Below are 22,348 nucleotides of genomic sequence, written 5' to 3' on the forward strand. Positions count from 1 at the left end.
AAGTATGATTGTTTCGAGTCTTTTTAACACGTATATTTACTGATGAGAATGTGATTTAAAAGGAAAATACCATCCAGTAGTACTCGGTTATTTTGAATAATTTTCAGTTATTTATTGTTTGTGAGATAGTGGAGAAGATTTGTAGCTCAAGTGAATGATTTGGATGAAGTTTTATTCGCTGAGCTGATTAACTAGTCAAGAAAGAGGTCGACAGGACAAGCTATGAGTCACATGTGGAGAAATTCGAATACTTCACTTTTACTTGAAGTTTGTGATGATATTGTTCAGAAGAACAATAAAAAGCTCCACGACGAAACCATCCAGCTCAGAGAACGAAGCACCACCGAAATACATATATATATATATATATATATATATATATATGTCAGTTAAATGTTCACCCCAATTGCTCCGTATAGAAATAGATCATTTCTATTATTTATTATGATTACTGCAAACTAAGCCTGCTAATATCACTGTTTCCTGTGGTGTATGCATTATCTAAAGTCTGAAACATCTGTTGTCATGATTTGTATTTATCTGATAAATGAAGTCATACTTGATTTTAACGTAAATTAACCATTTTACTTAGTTATCTGTATGATTAGATACTTCATATGTGCACACATTTTACTATCTAATCTTATTGCGAAAAATTAAGTAAAAGAAAATCTGATTAGTTATGTTGATAAAATATTCCAACCCCTTCTACATAGATACTCATACATACACTACCATATTATCTTATGATGTATCATTTAAAGCTTATCGCCTCTAAAAAAACGTATCAGCCTGCATGTACGTCTGTTTTTAGATGGTTGCAATTTGTTTCTGTTTCTCATAATAACTCTGAAATTAAACTTTTACTTACCTTTGGTAACTATCTATGTATCTGTTCACTTTTTTGAAATATATTTTCTTATCTACTCTTTAGTATGTTATATTATAATTTTTCTTTCACGCGTTCTCTCTCTCTCTGTTTCTCTATTTTTAAATTTTGCTTTCATCATAGGTAGGACGATTTCCACGGCTTCGTGAAGAAATTGAACGTGTTGTCAATATGCGGGTTCGTGAATTAGAAATAGCTACTAAAGAACAAATTCAAACATTAATTGATTTTCAATTAGCTTATATGAATACAAATCATGAAGATTTTATCGGTTTCCAAAAGTAATTAATTTGTGAGATAATTCTTTATTTATTTAGAAGTCATAATAAAAATGTATTCAACAACTAGAAGGTATTAAACAATATATGGTTATTTGATCAATAACATCATGGTATTTAGAACAATTTACTAATCTACCCTCTAATCACAATCTACAAACTCACGTTCAGGGAAATGAAAATCTAAGTATTTAGTTAATAAGCAAGGATTTGAGATAAAATGTTTTTTCTAGATTACAGTGGTTAAGGTCGAATTCTCATATTTTATTCTTTGAAATAGTCACAAAGTTTCTTTTGAATAGGAATTCGCTAGTAGTAAGAGATCTCCTGTTGTACTATGTTTATAGTATTGAGGTTTTTGTATTATTTACCGTTGACTCATGATTGTTCACACATCCATTAAAATCTCTTCTAAATGTTTGTCATTTTAGACGTGAATAGTTTTAAACAAAGAGATTAGGAATCTTGACACTAAAATTGGGAAATTTTATGTTCAACGGATTTTTTTTACCTTTGTGAAATAATTCAAAATGTAAAGAGCCAACACTACAACAAATGTTCACAAGACCTGACTGTAATTGACCCCGAACGGTGATTTCCTATGCTTTGTGTCTAACCCTCTCTGTTGATAAACTATCTATATTAATATGGTAATTTTCCAGTTTTGTGCAGTATAAATATCCTACCACAGTATATGTAGCCGAGATGTTTCGATCGTTCACCTGCCTCACGCTACATTTGACTTCATCCTATTCACAACTAACATGTAGATATCCTTTTATCATGTCTATCTGGCTGTATCCTCTCCCATGTGTGCAATGAATCCTATCAGTTCGGTCTTACGAAATGTTATTCTTTGTCTCTTTAATACTTTATCCAAAATATATGTTCGAGCTTGCGGCGTCAAACCTTGCCCTAAATTTGACATTACGCTTCAATAGCCAGACTTCCGAATACCGAATCATATGTACTTTTAAAACCCACCTACAGGACAATAGAGGTTATTCACTTGACATCATTTAGCCATTGTGGAAAGCCATCGTGCTTCATTCCTAAGGTGTATGGAGAGTTGACATCAACTCGTAGTATTGCGAATGTAGGTAGATCATTTAATTTAAAACCAGAATGGACATATTTGGACTGAACATATATCTCTTGTAAGTTGTTCACTTGGGTGAGACAGTAAAAGTTCAGAAGGATAGGAATATTCAGCATTTTCTTTTTAAAATATATGGTTACGCTCCCGCTATAACTGGGGTTCAGGTGAAATGAAGACGAAATTTAGTGTATGCTTCCTGATCTAAAAGCTAGGCCTCCAGATTTAGTTATTATGTTTAATGACATTAGTGTTTAAGTAAGTTGTAAAGACAACTTAAAAAACACTATGGTGAGGTTTTCAATGTTCTACAACAACTGAACTATGGTAATGGTCATCTCATACAACTGTTTCTAACTATCTGCTTTTAGGATAAACTAAATTCGTAAATAGAGGGGGGGTACTGTTTGACTTAGGAACCTCTGACATTAACTCAGTAGGGGAATCGAATAAACCATATTTTCATCCGTAAGCATATAGTTAAACTCCACCCTTTAGTTTTAAATCTTTTGTATAAGCATCAGTAGCGTTCGTCGGTCAGTCTCCACCAGAAAGCTATGAAAAATCAGCGAATCTGATTGCCTCATGAATTGGGAGATCGTGGGAAATAGATCTCGGTCCGATTCAGAACATGATAAGGTTTCAAAGTAACCTAAGTGGATACTACTTAAATAACTTATGAGTTGTGGTGGAAATTAACCGAGGTTATAAAACAACAACAGTGATGAGAAATAGTTATTGCTTAGGGTCTCTGAGGAGACTAGGTCTACAGGCAAGCAGTGTTTCATTTGAAAATTGGGCGATTCACTTTGATGAGCAGACTAAATGATGATTGGACACCATACTCCAATCTTTTTTAAAGATTGAGTCAGTTCTCAATAACTGAATAAGAAATAGAATTACAGGCATCGAGCGGTTCGATGCCAGATGTCTTTTCTGTGTTTATAATTTGTGAGACTGATCGAAAGTTGATTGCTGGACATACTAAAGGATAGGGACTATCTCACAATTGTCATACAATTATCATCTTGACCAGTATGGTTTCCGAAACCATAGCTTCCAATATAATCCAGAGCTCAGGACATGGTTAAGTCAGATAAAGCTAATGGGTTTCAGGCGTGTCTGAATTCATCGACCATATATGTAACATCGGTGCATTTGTGTGATTCCTATTTCATTTTCCTCTGTTTATCTGTCCGCTTAATGAACAGTAGTTTAGAAAACCGAAAGTAGATCCAACCTCCCAATATTATTATTCATTGTTTGTCATAAAAATAATCTCATTAATTGTTAACATTTATGTAATCCCGATATCATATCTGTTTACCGCCGATTTTGTCCCGTCACGTATAGAACTTAAAAAATCGTGCATACACGTGACTAAAGTATTTTACATTCTTTCTTCATCTATCCATTAAGAATTGTATCATAATAACTCTGTATAATTTTGGTAAATTTAAAATGAACCGCTAATATTAGTCCTGTTTAACAGTTAGAAACTGTTAACTGTAGTGTAATCTGTAGAAGTTCCTATTATAAAGTTTCAAACTTGGCCTGGATCAACTTGTGGTTAAGAATTAATTAAACAGTCACCTTACATAATTAACCTTTATTTGTATTATGAAAAGCCGTGGCGTGGTTAGTTGTGTGTTTAATTTGATACACTACATTCACACGATAGATCCGCACAATATTTGTACTAGAAATAAAACGAACTGTAACAACCAACAATTGAATCTAAGTCAATAGAATCATCTCATGTCTGTTATCTTAAATCTTAATGTTATACAAACTTTTCACTTAATTCTTTACTCCTGAAACTAAATCTGTCAAGTAACACTATATGAAATTAGTCTATTAATAAGTAATTTTGTTTACGCAGATGATTCATACGTGGATATGCAAATAAGATTTTTCAAAGAATGAAGAGTCAAGATAACCGACAAAAATAACACCATCGATTGTGTTAACAACGTATCAAATAAATTGTAGTTCTATTATATGACCATTTACGTTTTAAATAAATAACGTATTTACGAAGTTCGTATATATTAATTGAATTTCTAACAAATGACCTGTTGTCTAAAGAATGTAAATTTCTGTCTATTCTTAGTATGTTTTCATCTTCATATACATTGCATATTAGAATATAATTACTTCATTTGAATCAAACGTCATTGTATAATATCAGTTGTACATTTAAAATCACACTTGTGTGCAGTTATGTTTTTTTAAAATTCTGAAATAACGATTTATCAGGTTATTTTTTAGAATATATCCACTACAAATGAGCAATTTAGTGTAGTATGATTTTGCTACTTACCCTGTCTACGTTCAAGCATGTTTAAATGAATTGCAGTTACTCTAACTATAAATAAATATGTTTCTTGTCAAGTGACTGGATAAATGACTGTGGTTTAAACTGCACTTTTCATTTCCCAGAGTTATCTGGTTATGCAAACCTAAGTCGTTGGTGATGAGTTTGAACCTGTAACCCACTGCTTAAAAGTTGGATGCTTTAATAACCTAACTCCGGAGTATATAAGCATGATACTAGCATTTGATTTGCTCTTTGCTTCCAAAAAACGTACCAATGAAGGGGTTTTGTGGAGGTTGGTTTAATTTGTAAGTGGTATTCGTCATAAATAGACGTCTATTGAGGTACCATTAAAAATCAAGGAGTACTAGACAACTATTTCGTCGTAGTCATGTACTCCTTAGTAGTGTGTACACGTGACCTCAGAAAGTCTCTTCATTAGGGCTATAATCGTGTCGTTACCATTGACTTTCTTGATGTCTCAGTGAAAATCCCTTGTCTGTATAGTTCAGGGATATTTACAGTAAATAAGTCATCACCAGTCCCATTGAATGACCGTCGCGCTATAACACGAATCGTGTGAAGATGCAAATGTTTACTGTCAAACAATAACGTACTAGTCCTAATGGCTAATAACTTACCCTTAGACCTGAGGGGTTTGAGTTTGGTCCTCAAGGTATCATGGGTGCACACTACTGCAGAGTTCCATATCATGACGAAACAGCTATCCAGTGCTCCCTGCTTTGGAGTAGTACGCAAACTGAAGTGAATCTGTGATGAATACTACCGGCTAATTCCAATGAAGTGTTAGTGAGGTATATTTCGTACTAATCCTTAAATATTTAGATTCTACATATACACAGTTTTTGATATCGTAACTCAATATCCGTTGATCACGTATAACATTCAAGATTCGTACCTAAAACTTGCATGCGTTACAAAAAAGCACAAAAATTGTAAAATGTAAATCTTAAATCTTTTATGATTGATTTCTCGAATTTATTTTACACAAATCGTTTGTATTACGTTTTTTCACACATTCTCTGTGGGGAATCAATTTACAAATGTATTTCACCTATACTTTTACTTGTTGTGTTTGTAGCCAGGTTTATCTTGTAAAACTTTTGAAGGTTTAAACCCTGCTTCAATTTAAGAATCCAAGTACTGTTATCAGCTTTACTACAGAAAGATGTGGCTCAATCCGTAGTACGCAGATCTGTGCATGATTACTGATTTGCCTATGCATTAATGTGAATAACTACTCAATGTGCGATGCGTACGAAGTAGTTAAAAATCTTTGTGTGGGCTAATCGCTGACATTTCACTTGCATATCTTTCAACTCCTCGATAAACTATTTAAGATGGTTGCGTCATAAAATGAATTGATTAAAGTTAGACTTCTACATCACTAGAGAGGAACTGAGTTTATACGTGAAACTGGCTCTAGATTAGATTACCCGTCGCGAGGTTGTGAATGCACACTACTGAAGAGTTCCGTGTTAGGGCTATACGGTCGTCCGGTGCTTCCAGGCTTTCAATAACTGTCTAACTTATATGGGTTCGTGATGTCAATAGAATTTGACAACTCCTTCAACCTCATTTTGATAGTTATTTTAAATTAATCATTTTCTGTCTATTTCTTTTTCTTTCTTCCCACTCTTCATAGTGCTGAGCAACGAGCAAATGATAGTTCCAAAAGTAAACTTGGCAATCAAGTAAGTGGTATTAATGAATTTATAGCACTAACAGTAATCTGTAGTTTGTATATGATATATGTTATCTTTGTCTTCATATCAAATAATACTACCATCTCATATTCTGCTATCGGCCCCTGATTACTTTTCATTATTATTCTGTAGAATACGTCAGGTCCATTTTATATCCAGTCCTTCAAGAATGATATATATATATATATATATATATATATATATATATATCACATTGTCCAAAGAAAGTGTAAAAGCGATTCACCCAATCGACTGACACTTTAATGTGAATAGTTTCCATTAATTATTAAGCAATGATAGTTAAACTTATTTCAGTAACAGTACAGAGATTTGTTTCTGATAATTTTCTCGAACATTTACACTAGAAATGTTATGAACAAGTGAAGCAATTGAACTTTAGTTACCAAATTTAAATAATATAAGCGTTATATATAGCTGATTAGTTACACACTTGTTTATAGGGGAAATACTGAATAGACAAATTCGCAGTTAGTTGCAAAATGCTTTGTTTAAAAAAAGTAAATATTAAAGCACATATATCTTTTGTTGTACTCAAGTTGCATCAGTATATCGATCAATTTGGGCTTTGCTCTTTCAATGGAAACCCAACTATCCATTGCTCCAATTACTATGGCATTACTCACTAATGTTCTGATTCTTTATTCATGCTTAAAATTATTTATGAACTAAAAGAGTATTAAAATTTTGCTATTTGATTCTACCAATAAAAGATAATAACTTCAATTATTAGCAACCAACTGTAGGTGGATGTTTAAAAATATAGTTTTTTCAACTCTGAAAAATATCACGTTGATCGGTTGCTTATCGAAACGTGTTCATACCAGTTACGAATATGGTTAAATCTTAAATCACTTGTTTATACACTTGACTTATTAAATATCTTGTTTGGATTCTCCTCTACATATTCCATTATCAGTAACTAGGTCGTATTTCTTGCATACAATATCATATGTGGTTGAAACAAGTTTAGTGTATATTAAACTTCTTCATCAAAGCGTGACATTGTGAACAAATTATGTTTCCGCCATATGTCACAGATTGTACAAAACTGGTGAAAGATTGAGTCACAATGAGTGTGAAAATTGTTTACGTCGTGGGTGTATTGACCATTTTTTTTACCCTCCACTATATGCTAAAACACTCCTAAACGGTTTTAAATCCGACAACGCTTGTGTTTTCTGTCTGTAAGACCACTCTTGATTTTTTTAATGTCACTGCGTTTTGATGTTATTAGTTGAATAAGGATATGTCTTTGAGTTTTATAATATATTGGTTGATCGATGCTATCATTTTCCTGGAGAATGATTTTTCTCTATCGAATACGTGGATGACATTGTCTTGTTGTGTGGTGATAATGTATACTGCTTGAATATCACTTAATCAATTTGCAGTTAGTTTCTAAGTATGGTATTTGGTGTTGACCTTAGAAACGCGAAGTACTTTCGTCTGATTAACAGTATTCTGTTGCCGCCACTTACCCCTGAAAATAATCAAAAGTAGCCGTGTTAGTCCTAGTGTTATGGACTCCATTCTGCGTTTTGATAATTTTAGTTTATTTCTAGAAGGTCGAAATTACAACTTATCGATGGGAGCATTTTTTCGTTGTGCTTATAAAACCTGGATTTCCCGAGCTTACTATTTCCAAACACAACCATTATCTCTGGAATATTACTGGCATTGAGCGACAGTACCATGCCACTGAAGAAAAAAGGCAATTCAACGAAGAATATTTTCCTCTCAACTTAAGCTGTACAATCGTATTTGTAGTTTATTTTATTTGCTAAAATAATGTTCTATAGTAAGACAGAATAGTGCTAAGTATTAACAAAACTTGAAATGGTATGTTGTCAAGACTTAGAAATCAGATAATGAAGTTACGCAATAATCGGCCAGTGAAAAAGTGGTAAGATGAAGATAATTTTTCATTTGACAGCTATTACGAAAATAATTGAGACTTGTGAATGTAATTGGGAAAGAGTAGAAATAATGAAATAAAAATGAAAACAAAAACGGAACTTAAGACTATAGTAGAGTGAAGGACTGAACACACTGTTTTTGTACTCAAAGGTAAGGCTCAACTGGTGGATTGCAATGGCCTTCTTTGTACATAAGTTTATTCATTTTCATTCCTAGTGAACTGACTATTGGTAGTGACCAGGTTCTGCACTGTGTTCTAGCTTAGTAGCCATAATCCAGTTAATCATCTTGAAATACCAATTTCGTTTGCTTGACCAAGTTCTAGGAATTTTATTCCCTCTGTTTCCGCACCACACATCATTTCGCAATACCATAATTCCGTGGAAAATTTAATAAGTTGGCCAGTTTATGGTGTACAACGTACTATGTAGGATAGAGCTATGAGATTGGAATCTGTCCACGTATCACAACTCCCTGGTTGAGTTGTTTAAGATGGAACAACTCAGTGGCCTGAGACAATATCACTCAAAATAAATGTAGTTTTTTACTACATTCTTTGTGAAAAACGAATCCTTTTGGCTGCAAAAAAGATTTGGCTGTATTTCTTTTTGTAACTTGACAGTATATTTTATTAAATACTGTCGTTGTGTACATACCTCTTGATTATATGACGTTTTACTCTTCTACTTCTACAATTTCGCAGCAGTCCGTTTCCCTATTATTTAGCCGGTATTTCATTTTATTTCGAACAAGTTATTGTATTCTTGACGCTATTTCGATATTATATTCTGTACAGCTGTATTTAATTTCATAGAATCATGCCTATGTACCACTTATCCATCCTTTTTGTTATTTTTTATTTTGTTTTAGGTAATCTGTAAAGGGTGGCTTAATTTGATCAATCCAAGTCTATTGCGTGGTGGTAGTCGTTATTGTTGGTTCGTATTAACTACAGATACATTGACTTGGTACAAAGATGATGAAGTAAGTGATGCTCTTCTACTTTTTCGTTTATCTGCCCACCCTATTTTTAGTTCATTCTTTACTCTCGTTTACTTATTTAACATTTACCGATAGTTAAGTAAAGATGAGTAGCGAGTAGCAGTGAAACCTAGGATGTAGCTCCTGTCCTAGTAGGGACTCGTCAGTATCGCATCCTTAGCATTCACACAGGGACTAAAACCTAATACCATTCACTTCGAACTCCTAACGCATTATCCACTAAGCGTCTGACTCCATATACTTACTGTTCAACTTAAATACTTGTGACTAAATGACAATGTCGAGCCGATCCGCTTAGAAAGGTGTACAAATATCAAAAGTGACTGATCAGTCACAGTTCGTAATGTCAGCAAGGTAAAGACTTGGACCACCATATATCAATTTGAAAATGATTGGTGATACTTCTGTTTTTACTTATTTATATTTATGTTGGTTGTTTTATTTTTCTGTTTGAACTTTTCTGTTTTGTTTTACTTCAGAATTATTGTTTTTAGATTTGTTTTGTTTTTTCGCCAGTTATTTATGCTGAGAAATATGTACATAAATTTGCATAATATGTACATCCATTCAGCATGTATTAATTTTTTGACTGGTTGACACATCCTGTTACTATTACAATTGTTACTATTTTTATTTGAAGATAAACTAGAAAATTGAGAGGTTCAGTTTTTCTATCCCGACTTAAAATGGAAAGAATTGTTTTGATAAGTATAGCATATGTTGATTAGTATTTTTCGTCGTAAACTATTTCATTTCATGCGATAGTCTTTCTAATAACTATTTGAAAAAAGTTACTAATTGTTTTCATTCTATTCTGCCTTGATGGTTTTTACTTCACAATTTTTTGGTAATTAATGATTGATTATGTTAAATGGTTTGAAGATTTCAGTTTGCGTGGTTACGAAAGTAATTTTCATCACAAACTAGCACCAACTGCGAATTTCGGAACGAGTACTCCAACCAAACGTCCCGTCTTCATACCCGCATTGAGCCATAGATGCGGTTTACTAAAGTATCCTATATTCTGTGATCTGAGACAGTTGTCCTTTCGTGTTCTGTGGCTTTCAAGCTGATACTTTTTCCGAATGAGAAGTGTCTTTAAATTATGTATTTCTTCACCAATCAAAAATAAACTATTACTAATTAATTCCGGTCCCCTACGTCCTCTACTTGATTGCGGCAGAATACGATATACAACTAACGACAGTCGAACGCGTAGAACCCCTCAATCGTAAATCAGAAGATGGAAAAAGCAAGGGAATTGGTTATTGGATATGAATAAAAAGTGTGCAAAAAAACATGGGTATTCATAGTTACTAGTATTGACTGTAATATCATTATAATTCAGCCAATCCTCAAGGAAAGTTGTGGTATTGTCGATTCATAGCATTCCACGTTGACATTCTAGAAGGCTCGATCAGGTTCTGGTTGGATGGAATCTCTTCGGCTCCTTTAGTACCTCAGGGAGCTTAATCGTGCTTTTCGAAGCGTTCCCAACACTTTACATCAAGAACTGGATGATACAAACCCTTACAGATGAAATGAAAATCATCTTGGTTCCACAAGCCAGGAGCCATCTATACTCAGTAGCTCAATGGTCAATGCATTGGGCGTTTGAATCAAAAGGTAATGTGTTCAAGTTTTAATGAGAACATTAGTATTACAATACTGGTACACTCAGCTGATGAGTCTCAAATAGAACGTAACGTACATCTTGATTTCACTGCAAACCAATATGATACTTTGCTTAAAAATGACATTCATTTACTTTCAATCTTATTGATATATGTGATGATCTAGTAATAGAAATTACTCAGGATGAAGTTAACTTGACAAAAAATTTAATCAATTAGTCAAGGATCCGCATATATAGAATTTTCGTATGAGGATTGTTGATTGTCAGTAAACTAACTAGTAGATAAATCAATTAGAAAGACTTTCAAACTCATAGTCATGAAATAAGTATACTAGGACAGAATGTCGTCAACACTTTTAATGTACTATTGACTAATAAGTAGTGATTGAAACTAATAATCTGATTTTGGTACATTTGTGAAAGTTTCATCTTATATTAAGCACATATTTATCAAATAGTTTTGAAATAGCTCGGTTTAAAAACAAAAACCGAATTTTTTATAATAATACCCAGAAAATTAGATTATCCATGAATTAAGAGTTTCACAATATAAAATGTTTAAACTCAACTATCCTATTTCTTGACATTAGGTAACAAATAATGTGTGAATACATCGAAGACTGCTTCAATTCATATCGTCGTTCCGATAATCAATTTATATATATATATATATATATATATATATATATATATCTGTGACTTGTTTTTATGTCAGTCAATATGTCTACATTTTTGGAATTGTTGATTTTATATTTCTCAGACAGTAAATTATTTTCACAGTTATTGACAGTTATTATTTTTAAATAGTGATTTTATTATTATGAAGACGTAGACATGAATGACCATGGATGTTGTTACTTGCTGCAGCTCAACCGTTTTGTGAAATATTGTCTAACTTAAAATGGATTCCTAAAAAAATCGATCATGAACTTTCTCTTTATCATGCATATATTTCAGAAAACCTATAAAATTCCATAAAGTTGTGATTATGTAGGTGAATTATGGCTTATAGCTATAGTATTAATTATCAGTTAGGGTATATCTCATGAATGTAAATTATCACGACTTTATAGCTAACCAAAATCTTTTGAAAGGAAACATTATTGTGGGAAAAATGCAATAAAATGGCTATATCATGATAATCTATACAGGATACACATGTGCCGAGAAAACCAGTTGAAATTCACTTCTGAATGTCAACAACAGACTAATTTAAACCCTTACCCATCTGAACTCATTAGATTATGTGTCAACGTTTGAAATGAAAGCTAAACGCTGTCTTTCAATCTCTGTTTGAATATCACTACTCAATTGCTGTTGCATCAAATTGATAAGTCTAAAATAGGATGAAATGCACATACCAGATTACACTGCTAGTTATTATTCATCCATTCTATGGAAAGGAAACGTTGCTGTTTCAATAATTTTACAGAGCAAATGTTCTACGTCACATTAATTGCTTTTCTAGTAGTAACAGCTGAGATTATCGAATCAATATTATCTATGGGTTCAGTAATATAATGTGAAACTTTTAAATAAAATTCACGAGATTTTTACCAATATTCTATCAATTTTAACATATATATGTGTTTTCATTGATCGGAAGAGTTTAGTGAATTCTTGTCTCAGTTATTATTATTTTTTTTAAGCCTAATGCACTAAGATTATGTAAAATTCTAACCAGTCATTTGATATATTGAGAATGAAATTTTTCAAGGTAATTAGTTCCACGTGCTCGATTTAATTGTTTTCTATGACAGGTAGTCTTAGTTATTTAATGAAGCTGAAACAAATGAGGTGATGTTTATATTTACAGTCTGCCAGTTGTAAAATGAGTACTATCATCATTAAACCAGCGCTCCAAATAAATGGTTGGGACATGACATTGAAGGTGATATATTTTCATTCAAGTGTCTCAATCGATGTGAAAAATATTCTAATGACTCGTAATCTTGTTGGCCAAATTACTGATATATAGCCCGCTCCAAATAATTGAATAGCAAAATATAAAATGACCGATTGTTAAAAACGTATATTTTCGTTAACTTATTAATTCATATAGAAAACATTAAATCTAATTTTATCAAATCCCATTTACTACTTTCAATTATCCAACACTAAAGTGTATTCTCGAATGATATTGCGTATATTTATGTAACTTTAGGATTTATCTTCGATTATTTCATCTTACTGTGTCAACATAAATTGATGCGAATAATATATATATATATATATATATATATATATATATATATAGGTTATTATTTACGAACTGTACTGTTGATCCAATGTTGACAATCAATATAATATTATAATGTCTTAATCATTTTTGTGATTGCAAACTCGTCTGACTTTCATGTACCTTATTAAATTATACTTTTAAATACTTGAATCCCTTGAAAGAAAACAAAATAGAGAGACAATTAAATCTCCGTTGTTTTATTTATTGACAGTTGTTTTTTTTACAAGTACATTAACGAAAATATGTGTTGTATTTGTGAAAGTATATACAGCATCAAAATTCCTTTTTGTGTTAACACACTAATCTATTATTATTATTATTATTATTACTATTATTATCAGTATTATGTTCTCTTTTCATCTACACCTTTTATTAATTTCATTCTTTTATTTTATTAAGCACAATATTTAGTTTATGATCTCATGCTGGATCTAACACACTTTTTTTCTTACTGAATTTCTCATCAATCGATTGTTTAAATAAGATTAAAACATATGATGAACAAGGTCAAACATTGTTTTTTATCTCAACAAAAATTTACTCACATACTCATCTTGATATTCTTGTAGGATGCTATCTATTCAGTATGTGTGTGTTCATGGTTAATTGATGCCTAGTTAGTAAAAAAAAAATAATGCACCTTATTTGTCTACCATCTTAGTGTGTATTGTGTTTTCTTTTGTTAAATTAATTTTTAATAAAAAATTTACTGTAGATATTAATTCATTGTCACATATCTAGGCACTTGTAAAATGTGTTAACCTTGTACTTGATTGGATTAAATAGAATATTTTTCAGTATTTTGCTAAGAAAAAATGATGATAACCATACGAGGGATCAATTACAGAACTTTCAGGTTTCGCATTGAATACTTAACCATTCGGACCACTATTTCGGCGTCTTTAAATACAAATCTAACTTCAATCAATTCGTGATGCAGCATGACAATTATTCATCTGTGAACATTTTTTTATCAGTCCTCGATGAGAGTCAATAAAGGGAAAAATGAACCTTTCTTTATAAGGGAGACATTAGGTAGGAGAATTATATGCCTAAGCACACTGTTTTCTTACTTGGCTCTTTAAGAAACGTTTATAAAGCTGTGTTTCCACTAAATGGGCTTATGTTATATAAAATAGCTAAGAGAGGATAATATTATTATTAATAATCTGAATTTTGATGCAATATTTTGAAACTAGTTCTTTGAACGCACATATTTTCATTCATTCCGTTAAATTAATGTTCAGCTTTTAACGATGATATACGAATGACTGATTTGAAAATGTAAAATACTGTTTCTTATATCTAATCTGTATACTTTCCATCAAATAATAAAGTAGTATAAAGTTTATCAGAGAATTATTGTTCAAAATCCCGTATGAAAATATTATGGAATTCGCTTTTTTTTTCTACTAGGAACGTGAGAGACGATTTGTTCTTCCTTTAGATGGATTAAAACAACGTAGCGGTGATACAGGATTCTTTTCAAAACGACCAACGTTTGTCCTTCATCATCCAGATCCTAAAGTTAATTTGTACAAAGATCACAAAACTTTAGATTTATCTGCAGATACAGAAGAAGCGGTTGAAGCTTGGAAAGCTGCTTTAGTTCGTGCTGGAGTGTTTCATGATCCATCTGGAAAACCAGACGAACAGGTAAGTGATCAAGGATTATATGTTTTTATGTCTCGTCTCGTATTCTGCCGTTTATTTTAATCCTTTAGCCATTGTTTTGGAAACGTTTGTGTATATGTTGTTCAACAGACATGTATACAATGTTCCGTCGTTGATATTCACACAAAGAACTTAAGTTGTTGGAATGGATGACTTAATGTTACCTACATTCAAACTTACTCAAAAGGAAACTATTTATAGTTGAGACTAGCGATTCTTCAGTTCATCCTCTAGTCTCTGTTTTCATAAGTGATATATTTAATTGGTTGTTTTTCTATCAGTTCATTCCTTCGTTAATTTTGTAAGTTGTTTTGATATGTGCACTTTTCTCCTTTATATTGGTCAAGTGAACAATTATCTTTCGCATCTCACTTATAAATGTTATTCTCAATTATTATGTAACTTTCATTGAATACTTGAAAGTATTTCCATTTAGTTTTTGGCAACCGTATCAATAACTGAACACTTATCTGTTTTATTACAGACTATTGTTTAAAAAAAATAACTATCAATTCGGTTGTACAACTGTAGTAGATCACATCATTGCAAATGAACAATTTCTTTACGAAACTCTTGTTATCCTTATTGATTAATTATGCAATAGATTTTTTACGTTACCATACAATACAATGTTGATTCTAGTCGACTATTGGTCGGTAATGAATGACAGAAGAACAAGGAGGCAATGAACTAATCTCGTCTTTCATACTACTAATAATAAATCACCTAACACCAATTAATCTTATTCTGTTTTCTTTTCTTTTGTAAACTTATTTATTATTTAGCTATTTTTAGTAAATTAACTTCGTTCATTGATTTAGTTAAAGCGTCATTTTATATGATCAAGTAGTACCATGGCATCATATTGTACTCTTCAATTTTAAAATTTTTGTTAGAAAAACTTTATTCTCATAGCCCTTAATCTCAAGTCATATGATTTATGTGTATATGCATGGTTGAATGTACATCAACTAAGCATAACATAGGCCTCGTGATTACTTTTTATGTTCCTAGATGTGTGTGTACGTGATATGTGCTTTGTTATTATAACTATAAAAACTGTATTTTAATTTCTATCAAATGACTATTGAGAGGATAGTAAAGTATAGAATACTGACTTCATTAAATTCGATAAAGTGAATGCTGTTTAAGACAATGCATCCTATAGCTATTGTGATCACAGGAAATAGGTGCAGAATCTTGGGTTCTATATTGTATAGACTTGGTAATATATCCTATACATAACTTATTGGATGATATCTAGGCAGCTCCGAAGTAATTTATGTTTTTCAATTATAATTCAAGTGATATTTAATCTTTGAACAAGAAGATGAGAATTATGGGGATGGAACTGTAATTATTCTTTACACCATCATTAGTTTACTTATGCAACTTTCCAAAACTGTGAACTACCTGCTTCATCATGGATAATTGGTTAAGAATCCAATACTACTTGGTCTCATGCTGAAAAACGTTACTATCGAGTTATTTCGTGGTTATCAGTTTTTTTTTTTTCAAAGTTTCATCCTAAAATATACTGAATACAAAAATTCTGGTTTTATTTCTAGTAATGTTTCATATATGCACTTTTAAGACGTTCTAAACAATGCGATAATAAATATATACATAGTTGTGCCGGTTTGTAGAGCTTCTCTATCACGATGAAATAGAACAACAAATGGATCAACTGAAGTTTTAGATAGTGGTATTTAAACAGTACTCATTAGGTAATAGTGGTTGGTACTACTGCCCTAATTTTCCACACAAACTATATAAAACATGTGAAATCGTCTAATCTCAACTTTGAATGGTAATACTTACTAATAATGGGAAGGGTTTGTAGTTGTTCAGATTATCCACCTAATCAAATATTGTTAAATACAACTTGAGAGAAGACCATGAAAACCGAGAGCATGGAATAGGAACAAATAATATTACGATAGATCTGTCGTCATGTATATGCTTGATTGTTTTACGATCAACTGCTTTTGATTTGTTTTATTTAATCTAATTAACTATCCTGTAAACATTCTTACGATGGAGAAGTTAATGACGTAATGAGGATAAGAAATGCGAATAACGAGAGATAACATAAAACTGAAAGGAGAGTTTACTAAATACAACATTAATGAAACATCTAATGTCTGTACAAGCTCAATAACAGAGGGAGATATATTTTTAGGCAGTATCGAAGGAGATATAACTGTCTATGTAAACTACATTTGATGGTAGTTCTTATGTTTCACAAATACATTGTGACTAATTATTTCATGTTCTCAAAAATTCACTCCTAAACTAATTCATATAGAATGTATAGTTAGAATGAATTAAATGGTAAAGTTATTTCTTTGTTATTTTCATAGTAAATGGTTTCGTACTTGACTAAAAAGGTGTATAATTGTTCAATAAACTCAGTGGATCAACGTTCCTACTGCCTAATAATAATAATACTGTTGTGAATCTTATCATCTAAGTATGTGTATATTTTTTAAATATTCTTTTTGTGCCACAGACTGATGATGGTGATACGAATAAAATACCGACTGATCCTAAACTTGAAAGACAAGTAGAAATTATACGTAATTTAGTTGACTCCTACATGAAAATCGTTACTAAAACACAACGTGATATGGTTCCAAAAATAATTATGCATCAATTAATTAATGAGGTAATTTTATATATAATTTTAATCTCCAAAATTTTACCTTGATTGTAGAATAAAAATCTCGCTATTTTTTTCATCTACATTTGAATGGTTGCTGTTTTTCTCATTTCTCCTTTACGACTCCTTATTTTCGCTTGTCTAAGTACGAATTGAATAGGCGTATTCATTTCGCTGATTAACTGATGGATTAGAAAATTTACATCACCATATAGTTCTGTGAGCGCCTTTTCTTGCTGGACCTTCAACTACTGAATTACTGCCTCAGATCCCATTCTACCTTTGACACCCAATTAATGCCTTTATCCCCCACATGCAAATTAGAGTACACGAACCTCAATTCGGCTACTAGGTTGGATTGATTGTAATACTTATAAACAATAAAGTTATGGCCACACTGATTATCCGAAACTTTTATCTAACATTACAGTAGCTACATTTGGTTCTGTATGATAAATAGCATTCACTTGAACAGCTTCCCAACTGTGATACTTATTTAATACGTCATATGAATACTTCAATAAAAATCCTTTTATTATCATTTTTCCTTGACGAATGACGTACTGTAAAGGATACAGTGTATCAGAATAAACTGTAACTGTTAGATCATTGTTGGTAAGCGAATGATCTACAATTCTGATATCCTACAATGGTTTATGAAAACTAATCACATTAATTTTAGCTTAGCATTATATATATTTCATTGAAATCATGAACCGATCTCAGACCATTATTGAAAACCTGGAAGCACTGGACAGCCTTTACGTTCAAGTATGGCACTCCTCAGCTGTACGCATTCATGATCCCACACACGAAAATTGAACTCAGTATCTTCGATCCTGCGTGTGAACTTTTGACTTCTAGACAACTGATTCGGCATCCAACGGTGTTAATGGCTATCTTTAATCAATCTGTGACATTATGTCACCATGTTGTATTGTCTTCGGTGGGTAACTGTCTCACACCGGACACGGTTCAACTGCACTAGCCATGGCTGCTCAACAGAACTCTACAACCCCATACGGACTATATATGTATATATATTATGTTATGTTTTTGGATAGAAATCCTATTTTTTTAACTAATGATCTTTTCTTTGAAATTCATCCATTGAGAGACTTACATCAATACATTAGTTTGATGAAGACTTATCACTCGGCCATATCGTATCATTTTATCACACTAGCTGATCGGTATTTTATTCATCTCTACAAATCATTCATTCACTCAAAAAGTCCTTCTGTTTCATTCAACTTAAGTGGTAAACGACTGTAAACTCTATCGTGAAGTTAATAAATAGTTTGATTAAAACTATGCTACTGATTTTCAGCTGGCTTTTTTGTTGTTTCACCTTCTAATTAACTTAGTAATTTAAAACAGTCCTTTTCTGCCTTCCTGAAAGTGATATATATATATATATATATATATATATATATATATATATATATATCATTTCACTCATGTTTTGTCTTTCGAATTAGTGCGGAACAGATGTATAATGCACGGACCTCTACTTAGTATTTTCTGTCTTTCACTGACAGAGTGTTATTTTTCAACCAGTTGAATCTTCTACTAACCACTCATTTAGAATGCAAAGTTTATTCAATTATACAGAACTTATGATCAATGCACTAGGACCAGAATTTTTTCACGCATAATTGTCTATACTACTATAAATAATATATTACTAAATATAGTTTTTTTGCCAATTCACTTCAATCTTGATGACGTAGTCAATATTTTTACTTTCTAAATTATTCTCAAATATAGATCAAGATTTTTCTAAAAGGCGATCTCTTGCCCAAATTGTATTCACAAGACCCTGTAAGTTTGTATATTTACTTTTTTTGTCTCTTTTTTAATCAATTTTGTTTTAACTAGTTAGTGGTAGTTTTTATTCTAGTACTATTTGGACTCTATGTGCTTCTGTTTACTATCAATTCGACGGAATTTTGTTTGATTCATTTGTGATATAACGGATGGTTTAAAATATTTATCTCTCTCGGGTATACTACGATGCTGAGGCTAGTCACGTTATATCAGATCCAGGATTCACGACCCAGAATAGAGAACCAGATTGACACTGGATTGTAGTCTATTCAACACAGTTACAAGCAGTCAAACTCAGTGAATCCGGTGTAGAAATCAATAGGAGGAAAGAAATTCACATACTTAATAGTCAGTAGGTTAAGTGCCGCTCAGTGACCAATCATATTTTACTTACACTACCAAATATCAGTTGTCAATCTGAAAAATAAAATGCTATGAACAATTACTATCTCAATACTTTAAACGACAATTTCTATCATGAACTGATGTTTAAATGTAGAAAACAATTGTTGGTCGAAACTGAAGAAACAAATAATGAAGAAACTATCCACAGTTGTCTTTGATTTATTTTCACTTTTCAAGTCTGACTTACATTACTGTTAATCGTCTCTTTATTATACGACAATTTACAAAGTGTGACTGACATAAAATTAGGGAATAACATCTTTTGTGGCAGTATATTGTATAAATAGATAATTGTTTTTTCTATTCACTGAGTTGTTATATGATCTCAATTCAAATTCAACAATCTCCAAAATTCCATAGTGATACTTGGGTTTTGTTTTTTGCTTATCAAAAGGAACGGTTTCCTTTTTTGAAATTTCGATAACAAGTCATATTCTGAGTAATCAAAGTATCATTAGGTAGACCAATGTTTCCCTGATTACCGACAATTGAACATCGATTGTTATAATTGGGAAGTTTGTCGTGGTCTGAGATTTTGAAACAATTATTCCACATTGTAAATTTAATATTTGTAATAAGCAATGTAATACTTTTGTGTAGTGCATTTCAAACGGTCTGGTCATATATTTAGTAAGTCAAAAGGTTTAGTACGAAAACTAACAAAAAATCTTTACGAATAAAAAGGTCAACTAAGTCACAATTAATTATTGAAAGTGTACAGAATAACAATAAGAACATCATAATACCAGAAAGTATATACTTTTTACACCAAATCTGCCATCAGAACTTGATTAAGAACTGCCAAGGCAGGTTTAAAGTCGCAACATATTGTGTTGGAAAACATAAAAGGGTGCTTAAAATTCCTAGTGATTAAGATTTCTATTGGACCTGAAAATGTTACATTGACAGTTCGCTTGTAAAAGAGGTAAGAGTTGTTTTAAGTTTTTTTCACTATTTCATGTATATACGATTAGATGAGAAAGATTATTGACCCATTTAACATATCTGAAATTATGATGCCAGCTAGGCGTATAGCTATTTCTGGATATCCTCGACCACCCTCAACTACATATCTTGAGTTATCTTTGTACATACATATAGACTAGTAAACGCCACATGATGTGACTTATTCATTTGTACGATACTGAGGCTCATGGAATCTTGAGTTATGTTTTCCCAATGAGAATCAATGACAATTTTGACCTATGGACTATTATTACTCGATCTGCCATTAGTTACAGTATCCTACAATCACAGCCACTTTTGGCTAGATCTTGTAGAAATGTTACTTTCTATTTTATGGTGTGATGTGGTCTATTTGGCTTTTATATAAACCCAGTATGCTTGAAATACATGATTCATATCGAGGAGACCGAGATTTGTGTTCTGGACTCAACAAGCAGGGCTAGGCAGGAAGAAAGACCGATAGGACTCTAGATTGCTCGTACGAGTCCGTCATTGGTCTGGTCGATTAGTCACTGTTCTCTTATTGGCGGTATCATTACGTTATATATTAATAGGGCACAAGACACAAGTCATAACAGTAATATAATGAAAATGGAATTCAGAAAGCTTTGAATTTTCAATTAGTTATCGAATAATTAGGGTAATTACGATTGATCTCTATATATTTATAGGATTTGACTTATTATATCGTACGATAGTATGTTATTCAGTGTTTTTTAAAACAAAGTTTACCTTCCTAGCGTCGTTTTATTGGTTAATAGAGGTTAGAGTTGGTTGTTCTTTGACCACACTGGTGCACATCATGACTGATGTGTCTACGTACAAACGGATGCGTCGAGATCAGTAATGACTAATGAATTATAACTGCGTTGTGCTAATTTGAAGTCGAACGTTCTTGTGGTTTTTTTCATCCTCAACATTGGTCAAACTAATTGTTGTTAATTGTAAAATGTTTCTCACGAATGAATTTGACAAAAATCTCTAAGTTATTGAAACATTTATTGTTTGGAAAGTGTATAAGATTTTCATGTGAACACATTTCACGCATTATATTTAATCGGTCCATTTTCTTTTTGTTTTATTTTCTATTTGCTTTAAAAATATCATCATCGTTGTAGAACAATCTTATGGAAGAGTCATCAGCTGAGAAAAAGCATCGTGAAGAAATTATACGTATGTATGATTCAATACGTGAGGCATTATCAGTTATATCAGATGTCATAGCTAATACGCATAGCGTCCCATTACCTCCACCTGTTAGTGATGACTGGATTGAGACGGTAAGCTTTGTCTGACAAATATTATCATATTAATATATAATTTAAAATCATTGATAAAAAATACATCTCAGGAGTCGTTTTAATCACTCTAATAATCGTCTTTTGAATCCAGCTGTTGAAATTCAATATATTTGCACATTATTTCTGATACTACTTTAACTCCAACATGAGCACACACAATCCTTGTACTCGATGGTTGAATATTTTTCAGCCAATTATTTTTCTCTCCTATTCATAACTTAACCAACCAATTAGTTGCGTAGAAATATTTTTTCCAGATTTTAGATTCAACTGTATAATAACATACCTAGTAAATTGCTTTGTTATTGCTCAAAATTGTTTCAGTGCTTCATCCTACCTTAATTGAGTAATAGTTATGCTAAGACAATTTGAAGATAACCGAAAT

At 31.8% G+C, this 22,348-nt stretch overlaps 1 protein-coding gene across 2 annotated transcripts in view; it reads left to right on the forward strand.

The window, feature by feature from the left end:
* The window catches only part of DNM1_3 (Dynamin- GTPase protein), a 55,746-nt gene that overhangs the window by 19,840 nt on the left and 13,558 nt on the right, over positions 1-22,348 (forward strand). For both annotated transcript variants that reach the window (XM_051216275.1, XM_051216276.1), the window contains 7 exons: positions 1,013-1,170; positions 6,247-6,295; positions 9,116-9,229; positions 14,542-14,781; positions 17,312-17,467; positions 19,232-19,285; positions 21,781-21,942. In XM_051216275.1, the coding sequence (XP_051073769.1) occupies positions 1,061-1,170; positions 6,247-6,295; positions 9,116-9,229; positions 14,542-14,781; positions 17,312-17,467; positions 19,232-19,285; positions 21,781-21,942 (885 nt within the window). In that variant the 5' untranslated portion in view covers positions 1,013-1,060. The remainder of the gene's footprint in view (positions 1-1,012; positions 1,171-6,246; positions 6,296-9,115; positions 9,230-14,541; positions 14,782-17,311; positions 17,468-19,231; positions 19,286-21,780; positions 21,943-22,348) is intronic.

Source organism: Schistosoma haematobium, chromosome 1 (genome assembly GCF_000699445.3).
Source record: "Schistosoma haematobium chromosome 1, whole genome shotgun sequence".
In the NCBI taxonomy this organism is placed as follows: Eukaryota; Metazoa; Platyhelminthes; class Trematoda; order Strigeidida; family Schistosomatidae; genus Schistosoma; species Schistosoma haematobium.